At 39.8% G+C, this 9,790-nt stretch overlaps 1 protein-coding gene across 1 annotated transcript in view; it reads right to left on the bottom strand.

Moving 5' to 3' along the window:
* Positions 1–1,825: 1,825 nt before the first annotated feature.
* LOC119408553 (cohesin subunit SA-2) overlaps positions 1,826–9,790 on the bottom strand; it is a 32,008-nt gene continuing 24,043 nt past the window's right edge. The window contains exons 31-34 of the mRNA XM_037675396.1: positions 8,233–8,340; positions 8,030–8,156; positions 6,960–7,037; positions 1,826–3,570 (exon numbers count right to left, since the gene is read on the bottom strand). Coding sequence (XP_037531324.1) covers positions 3,547–3,570; positions 6,960–7,037; positions 8,030–8,156; positions 8,233–8,340 — 337 coding nt within the window. The 3' untranslated portion in view covers positions 1,826–3,546. The remainder of the gene's footprint in view (positions 3,571–6,959; positions 7,038–8,029; positions 8,157–8,232; positions 8,341–9,790) is intronic.

Below are 9,790 nucleotides of genomic sequence, written 5' to 3'. Positions count from 1 at the left end.
GGTGTAAAACCTGTTGAACATTTCAAAAGTGTTTCTGTTGACCCACTTCATCCCTGAAACTTGTTCCTACAGTCTGAGCTGTAGAGCTTTTATACTCCCTTCACCAAAATCCCGAAAAACAAATCCTGAAATGTAAACTCTACCAATGTGATGAAAAGAGCTGAGATAGCTGCAGCAGGGGGTGTCTGAGCCCTGGTCCTCTGAAGGCCGTCACGTGGGGAGCAGACTGACGTGGTGACAGACGAGCCTCTTCACGTGTTAGCTGGACATGAAGGGATCTCTCTCCCAGCTCCTGCACTGATCTGAGGACCTCTTTAATAATCATGCACTTTAATAAAATAAGTCTGTGCAGCTTTCATCCTTTCTTCTGCTGCCTCGTGTGCTTACTTTTATCATGTAGCCGTGGAGCTCTGCGCCTCCACACAACAAAGCACCGCTGTCGCTAAAAGGCCCTTTGATACACACGATAAATGCATGGAGGTGCCACAGCATCTTCACACACAGGAAAAACATGCTCATTTTACACAGTGACACCAGAACCAGCTGTGTTCAAGATGGCTGACTAGGACTGCACTGCCCCCGTGTGGCAAGAGAGGGACTTTCATGACAGCCCATCACCTGTAGGGTCTTTTTTTCCAGGTGCATCACTTCAGACATGTTTTCAAATTTCAGGATCATCCGATAATTTGACAAATTTAGAAAGAATCCAGCTTCAGATGTGGCCCTGCCTGAGAAACACAACTAAGGTTTCCAACAAAGTGAAGTCAGCTCCTCTGGATAGTTTCTTTGTGCTGAAACGTTTCATCCAAAGGACTTCATCAGCAAGCCCCTTAACCTCCATCTGCTCCCCCGGCGCCCTACATAGCCGCTCTCTGCTCCACACAGAGGGCTGTGGTAGCTCAGTGGTCTGTGCTTGTGTCAGGAAGGACATCCGGCGTTAAAACAATCGCCAAGTATTTCTGTGATGACCCGAGGAAGAGAGCAGCCAAAAAAAAAATAAAAAATTTAGTTTTAAGCTCTCATATTGCTGAGACGTTTTGTCCTTCATCCGAAGGACTTCTTCAGTCCGAAGAGCCACAAACAACCCGAGTCCCACAAATACCCCCCATAGTGGAATAAGTTTGCTGGTAGTAATGGTTTCTGGGGCCCACCCTCTCCAGTTAACTCCTCTGAGGCAGCCATGCCAAATAGCTTTTAGGGACTTGTTTGTTTGTGGCTCCTCGGACTGAAGAAGTCCTTTGGATTAAGGACAAAACATCTCAGCCGAAAAGAAACAGTCCAGATGACCTGACTGAACACTGATGGATTAGGACCTGGATTATTGAGCACGAACTGTTGCGTCTCCTGTTTTCAGGTGGCATTTTGACACTTTTAGCTTCAGTTGTAACTTTTCGCTACCATTTACTGCACCCAGTGGCTCATGTTATTTTGCTAACTGGGCGGTAATATAACCATTCCTTTGACGCTCGGAGAGAACCATTTCATTTACAGCAACTTTCACAGTTCTGAAAATCTCATCTTTAAAACAAACTGTAGATAATCTGGTAGATATTTTACCATTTTAACTGACACAGAAAACTAATCTCACTACAGGATCTGATCAGCAAAGCAGATCAATACGTGCAGCGTATTGGAAGTCGCCTGGTTTTTGGAGTACAATTTGGTCACACCAACAGGACTGAACCCTACACCAAACTGTGTACATGTACGCTTGAATACCCTGCTTTACTGTTGAGCTCAGAGTAAGAAGTACCACAGAAGAAATGTGTTGATTTTTATTCAAAAGTTACTGTCTCCAGACAAGTACAAATCAGAAAACAGAGTGACTGAAAGATGGTGGGATAATAGACAACTCAGTGTAGGAGAAAATGAAAAACAGAAATTAAATTTTGTATATATACACATGATCTAATAAGAATTTATACCCATGTAGTGGTAAGTAACAAACAATAAACAGTACGCTTTTTTATCCTTAGAAGAGTTGGTTTTTTTTGTACTTACATAAAATAATTAGGCAAACACGTATAGGCTGTTTATCTACTTTATCACATTACATCTGACCACCTCGTATTCATGTTCTAAGAGCCAATTATTCACCTCGGACATGGAAGATTACTGTGAGAAAAGGTGACCTCCACAAGCAGGTTTTAAGGCTTAAGCATGGAATGACTACAAAATAAAAGACCTCAGTAGACAAAACATTTCATTAAAACTTGTATGTCAAAAAAAAAAACAAAAAAAAAAAAACCTTTGTCTAGCTGCCACGGCGCTGCTGAATAACGTTTGGGTTCAGTTCTGTCTGAGCTCACAGGTTGAACATTTGAATGGTTTTTTTTGTGACAGGACTTATTTTTCCGCGCTGAAAAAACTTTTAAAGCTGAATTTCACGAGTCTTTTCATCAGTTTTTATCCAAACTAATTTACACGTAGGAAAAAAGGTAGAAAGACATCATCAAGACAAAAAAGGAGGAAAATTTTTTTGAACGTAAAAAATACAATTAAAAAAAAAAAAATCTTCCTTGATGCATGATTTCACATGCTTCCATTTTTTTTTTTTTTTAAAGTTTTACATTTTTCCAACTTTCGTCCTTAAGATTGAAAATAAGAAAAACCAAAAGCACGCATATAAAATCAGCACCGATTCATATATAACTTTTATTTAAAATGTAGAGATCTTAACATTATGCTGTGGGATTTTAGGAGCAAAAAGGTGACAATTTTATTAAACTTTTGTTTTTCCCCATCAAGGTGTTTTTATTGAGCCCACACAGTGGTACTACAGGAACAAAACTTTGCAGCTTCTTCTAGCAGACAGTTTAGGAGTGAACCAAATCTTGGAGTTGGACTGAGAGTTAAAGTGAACTCTGGGTAATCTTCACAGCATAAAAAGGATCTAGACTGATTCTACGTGACATCTCAACATCTTAACCACCAGTGGTTTTCAGGACCTCGACTCAGACCCGACAACAGGGAGGAGAAAGAAAAAAAACAACTGAAGAGATTGAAGTAAACAAAGAAAAACAATAAGGAAACAAACAGAAAGACCTCCATCCACTTGGCTAACACGGTACAAGCAAGCTACTACAGTTTGTTTATAAATTACTACATCACACCTGGTAACTTACTACAATTGTAAAAAGGGTTAGACATAAAAAAAAACATTTCTTAAGTTAAAACACACTGATTCATCCCCTTTAAAAAAAAAAAAAAAAAAAGAACGAAAGGAAGGAAGAAAAAAAAAAAGCTATAATTTTTCTTCAGACCTTTCTAATAGGTATTTGGAAGTGGCCTGTTGCACTGGTTTCAAACAGGAAGAGCTCACCCAACATTAGAAAAGTTAAATTCTTGAAACAAAGTCCTCTCTGAGCAAGCAACACTGAGTATGGGTTGTCATTGGTCCACGTGGAGTACAAGCCAGAATCTATTTTTTTTTGTTTTATTTTTTGCTTTTTCTTACAGAAAACACTCGTTTTCGCATCTAAAATTCTCTTTAAATACAAAGCGCCTCTTCTGTTCTCCCATCGTCAAAATCATCTGGATGTTAGCTTAAAACATGGACACCCCAAGGACCTAGGAGACAGAAACACAAGTTATTCAAGTTATTAATTAAACATTTAAACTAGTGCGTTGCGAAATAAAACCTAAAATTCAACCTACACCTACTCCCTCAAAATAAACCATCATCATGTAGTTTCAAGCTAACACCTCTCATTATGCTGACAACCTCACAGTGAAGCTGGTTTGTTGTACAATAGTCCCTCGCTACTTCGCAGTTCGACTTTCGAGACTCACTCTTTCGCGGTTTTTCAAATTAAGACTGTAAACGACACGACTTTAATATTACTCACGTGATTGGAACGGTACGGGATAAAAGGGTAACAAAAAAAATACTTCAAACAGGCGCCGCCATTTTGTAGTTTTCTTTCAATGAGCCTATAATGTAATGCAAGTCAAAAGAACTACACTACCCAGAAGCCAACAGTGCTTCCGGCTGCTGCTTTCTGCCGAAATGGAGGGAAAGTTTTGCAACGCAAAGTCAGAAGTAACGATCTTTTCTATGAAGCTCACAGAACGGGCAGGAAAGTCAAATATTCCTGAAGTTAAATTATCCGTGCGTTCATCAACCTGGATGGGGCGGTGGGCTTCGTCGCTGCAGGGCAGGTCTACAGAACCCAAACAGAGCTGCTGGTCTGCAGAGCTGGTGAGTACCCATATAAAACTTTGCAGTACTGTACAGTACATATACGTATGTTGTTAAAATGACGTTGGTTTAAGAGTTTAGAACATTGAAAGAGTGTGGGAAGGGTTTATAAAACCTTAAAGTATTTATAAATACTAAAATAAATATAGCGTTCCTACTTCACAGTTTTCCACCTTTTGCGGTGGTGTCTGGAACGTGACCCCCGCGATCATCGAGGGACTACTGTCTTCTTTTGTTAGATCAGCTGGAAAATTGGTCGAAGTTAAAGGAAGTATGGAGCCAAATTTAGAGAAATTCTTGAGGGAAACCTGTTTTTCAGAGATTTAATAATTATGAATTTTATTTGTAGGTGCCTTTCTTGGTACTCAAGGTCACCTTACATAGTCTAGCATAAAAAGTTTGGTTGGCCAAAAAAAAAGAGAATTATAATAATCTTAACGAGAGGTGACCAGACTGTGGATCAGAGCAGCAGTGGAGTGAGGAGTGAGGGATGGATGGAGACGATGAATATTTCAAAGATGGAAGTAGGCTGAACGAGTGATATTGTTGACATGGGAGGAAAAAGAGAGGGTGCTATCAAGGATGACACCTAGATTCTTAACCTGATGGGAGGGAAAGATGGAGGAGTTATCAACCGGAATGGAAAAGCTATGAAGTTTATTTAGTATTGATTTAGTTCCAATTAAAAGAAGTTCTGTTTTATTGCAATTTAATTTAAGAAAGTTTAAAGTGAACCAGTGTTTTATTTCAAGGAGACAATCAGTGAGGGACGAGGGTGGAAGTGTAAAGTTAGGTTTGGTTGAGAGATAGACCTGGGTGTCATCCGCGTAACAGTGAAGGTGAATATGATGTTTGCAAAAAATGTAACCAAGGGGAGAAGATAAATGATAGAAAAACAAGGGTCCCAGACAGAGCCCTGGGGAACACCTGAGGTAACAGAAACAGGTTGAGGCATGGATGATTTTAACTGAACAAACTGAGTGCGGCCTGAAAGGTATGAATGGAACGATTTGAGAGGTGTATTTACAATGCCAAGAGAGGAAAGTCTGTCCAGAAGAATTGAGATGGAGCTTAACTTTCCAGCAGGACGTTGAGCCTGAACACTCAGGGTGGGTGTTAACTGATTTATCAATGCGGACAAGAACGAGCCACGAGAGGATATGACCCTCCTTTGTGAAAGATACCAACACAACCATTCACACCACTACACTATAACGGGACCAAAAACAGTCAAGGAAGCACTAAAAAAGTGGGTTAGGTAGCTCTAACCTCTGACACATGGGCACCCACTGACACTGCGCTCAGATTTACTCCCTTTATTTAGTTTCAGATTCTGTGAATGAAAACTATTGCATACTGCAATGCAGACCAAAATATTTTGTTTCTTTTAGGTCAGAGATTCAAGGCAAAGGATTTTTCTGAAGCGTTATTAAAGATGCATGGATCAATGTTTGCTAATCTCATCGCAGCCCTTTCATTCATAACTGAAATGAATCATGAGGTTCTTAAAGATCCCGTCCCTCCTAAACACTCTGCTAAAGCACCACTCCAGAAGACCCGGTCAGAGCCCAGACTTCAGTCCAACTGAGAATCTCTGCTATGATTTAAAGATGGTTGGACAAAAGCAGCCCTTATCCAACTGGAAGGATGCCATCGGAGAAGGCCAAGGGGGTGGATACTTTTGCAACTCACAGTACATATTTGACAATTTATCATGTTGACAACAATTCATAGGCACTTAATGAAACTGTGACCTGGGAGCTCCGTGTTAATTAGCTTTCCAATATATGGCTCCACGCATCACCCAACATGAAACAATGAGAGACAGTTGAACTGTTTAGATTAAACACTTCAAAACAGCTTGTTTTGGACTAAAAGTGTACAGAATTGAAACAACACCATGCTATTCTGAAAACTACTTGCTGCTCTGAAAAGAGCTGATTAGTAGCTGTTGGATGTTTACTACTTATCTAAAGACAAACTAAACTGAATGAATGAGTGACAAGTTTTGTTTTACAATCCCATCTCGTCACTTTCTTGAGAAAACTACACTGCTTCTGGAGGACTGAGTTCCTGGCAAAATTTTAAGGTAAATATTCTTTGTTTAGAAGGAGCACATCAGAACATAACTTCCAGCGGAGACTTGGTTTTGATTTTTGAAGTAGTTTTACTTCCCCGTGAACTTTCCCAGGTATGACTGAAATCACAGCACTTGACCCGACAAAAAAAAAATCTCTGCTTTGGTTTGGAGCAGTTTTTGTGATCCAACGTTATTTAAAGTTTCCCCAAAAATCCACAGTGTTTTACTGCTTTGTACAGTTCACCGTCAGACCAAACCATGCAGCAAACCTCCAGGTTGCTTATGGCTGTGACAAGCTGAAACAAGAATTCAAGTCTGGCCGTGCAGACTGAAGTTTGTTTACAGCGGCATCAATCATTGCTCCATAATCTCAGAGAAATGTAGCACTTGGCAACGAGCTGGGCTGCTCAACATTTATGAAAGTTTTACAAAACCTCATTCAGTAAAAATGGAGCCTAAATGTGAAGAGACTTGTTCTAAGCCAAGTCTTTAAAGCTAAACCTGCTCCATCCAGTGCATTCTGATTAACTGCATGTTTAACAAGGAACATAATCGTGATCGTCTAACTTCACATGTTGAAAACACAGAAATGTAACAGTGGCTCAATAAAAACCTGTCAGGATGAAAACAAAGTTAATTCTCCAGCCTAAGATCAAGAGAAGAGAAGCGTGTTCTTACCGATTCATCCATGATTGAAGCAGGATCGAAGTAGTCGGGCTTGAGCTCAGATCTCTCACGGCGGTTTTTAGATGGTGGCTGAAAGGGAACAAAAAGATAAATAAAATGTAAACAAAAGTTCCTGATAGATGGTTATATTTTAGCATATACATTTTCTTGATTCTAAAAAAAAAAAAAATCCTTTTCTGAAAAAAGAAAGAAAGAAATTAAAGAAATCATAAAAAAAATATATAATTTTATTCTATATTTGGATGATTAGTTAAAGTGAATTTAGAGAAAACCAAATATTTATATGGGCTTCTGGTGAATACAACTCCAGTAAAACATTTGTCCTGGATAATACACCGTTCTGTGATTTTAGTGAGAACAGTAATAAACAATGCCATTTACTGTTTCTAAAGAACATAATATATATTTTGTAATAAAATACTCCACAAACTGATAGTAATTCTTCTGAATTTTTCTTTGTTTCAAACTAAACATAAGTTTTATAATGTGGACTTTACTAACAGCCAACAATTAAAAAACATCACTGCATATTTTTTGGCCACAACTATGATATTTTGCAATTTAAGTTATAAATAAAAGCAAAAGCTGACTATGGACACAATTACATCATTATACAAAAAGACGGCAGCTATATTTCCTCAAAAAAGGCCAAAACGTTTTTCTTCAGTAATGTTCAGTAACGAAACATTTAAAAGATGTTTTCTGTATAAAACTTGCATCAAATCAAGTGATTTCTCTGCCTAAGCTCCATAATTTGAACTTCGTTTTGTAAAAGCCTAAAAAGGAGTTTAGTTTAATTTGATCTGTGTTTTACGACTAGATGTTACAAGGACAGAAATAAAGCATAGCTGCTTTTTATTTCAGGCTTGTCATTCAGTATTAATCTGTAAAGGGACAGTAAGGATAAAATATGAACAACAAGCAGAGAAATGTTAAAGAAATACAATACGATGACAAAAATTTACTTGAAACACTTTCATTTTTAGAGGCTCCCGTGACAATTTTAGTAAGTAAAGTTGTTTATGAGTGAAAGAATAAACATCTCTGGGTGTGTTTCTCACCAGATCAATGTCCATGGTGTCAAAGTCCATGCCTTCATTGAGGTCATCCATGCGACCCTCGGATGACATCATAACATCCTCTACAATAGGCTCTTCGTCTTCCTCCATCAGCCCGGTGCCGCGACGACTGCTGACGACACGTTCATATAATCAATGGCCTGAGAGTCTCTGGTCAGCTGTGTGCACGTGTGTTTGGGTCTTACATGGCATGCTGCAGATTGGACCTGAGCTTGGCGTAGTTCATGGCTCTTTCTTGGTGCTGGCGCGCCTCCTCTTGCTGTCTCTGCGCCAGCATCCACGTCACCTGGGAACTACACACACAGCATGTTGATCAGTCAGCATGTTGTCCGTCCACATGTGTCCAGTGTTTTAACTGGAGTCAACACAGAATACGAGAGATATGGCTACAATTTCCCACTGGCCTGGTGCCTGTGAAAAGTACGGGTGAATAAATAAACGAGTCCGTCGGTGTCCCAGCAGAGCCAACACTTGGCAAGCTGTTAAACACAAACATTCTGCAACCATTTGCCCTCTAAATTAAAAGCCTGAAAATGGGAAATTACACTGAACTCAGTCCTAAATGCATTTTGGCTCAGTTCTGTTGGGCCCGAGCTGGGGGAGAAAAATGAATCGTGGTCCTGGATATAAGCCTGGATATATTAATAAAACCTTGCGGTGTCAGGCGTTAGGTTGCTCCAAAATGGATTTGGAAAATTCTCGGTCAGCAAAGCAAACAGAACCAATGTTGAAACCTGACGTCTGAGTACGGTGAGGGACTTTCATACCGTGAACTTTGGAGACCGAGGCTGCTGGCACGTTTTGGATTCTGCAGCCGGACTTGGAAGCAGCAAGTGCGCAGTGCTCCCACGGCTCCAGGTCTGCTTCCACAACTACGAGCCTTTACACTGCAGACTGCTATTCACCATCAATCTTGTATTATTACATTATACAAAGATAAACACCAAGTAACAGCTTCACACTGAAGCGAGTGGTGCCACTACAACAGCAGCTAAACCAAGTAATCATTTGAACCGTTTCAAAGCTTTGAGCGCTGTGGAGAACATGGGTGGACGTTCCCAGTAAAAAAGGAAACCAACTAATTATCCTGTCTGATCCAGAGGGAGAGAGGGCTGGGTAGTAATTAGTCCGTCCGAGTGAAGGGGGAGAGAGGTGACGATAGGTCTGTGAGGAAGAAGAAAGTCCCAACAGATGTTGGGCAAAAACTCTCTGCTCAAATCAGTGCTATTCTTCTTCGCTACAGCTGATGTTTCTGTTTGTCGTTGGTTTTTAGAAAGCATTCAGAGCTTGTAGTACGTTTGTGATTTATGTCATATGTAAAAATTAAAGGGGGGGGGGGGGACAAGGGTTTTGTTGTGGTCTTTTTCAAGTCATCCAATATAATGATACAGGGATTAATCAGACGCTGCTTTCAATTCAGATCAGTTTATTTATATGGCGTCAAGTCTCAGGGCACTGAACAGATTCACATGCATAAAAAACCCAATTAGTAAAAGTTATCTAAGGAAGCCAGCAGATTGTGTTGAACCTTCACTTAGTCGCGGTCTCCTCTCTTTCAACAAATAGAGATCCAGAGCTACACTTTGATCCAATCACAGCAGGACGGGTTGTGCTGTCTAGGGGTTGAACGACTACATATTTTTTAAAGTCGACATTAACATGATAATGTCATGATAATATACACATGATAATATAATGTAATGATAATAGTCGACATCATAGGAACTCAAGATGCTAAAACCC

This window comes from Nematolebias whitei, chromosome 4, assembly GCF_014905685.2.
Source record: "Nematolebias whitei isolate Nwh7 chromosome 4, NemWhi1, whole genome shotgun sequence".
Lineage (NCBI taxonomy): Eukaryota > Metazoa > Chordata > Actinopteri > Cyprinodontiformes > Rivulidae > Nematolebias > Nematolebias whitei.
This window is presented reverse-complemented; position numbering and strand designations above follow the sequence as displayed.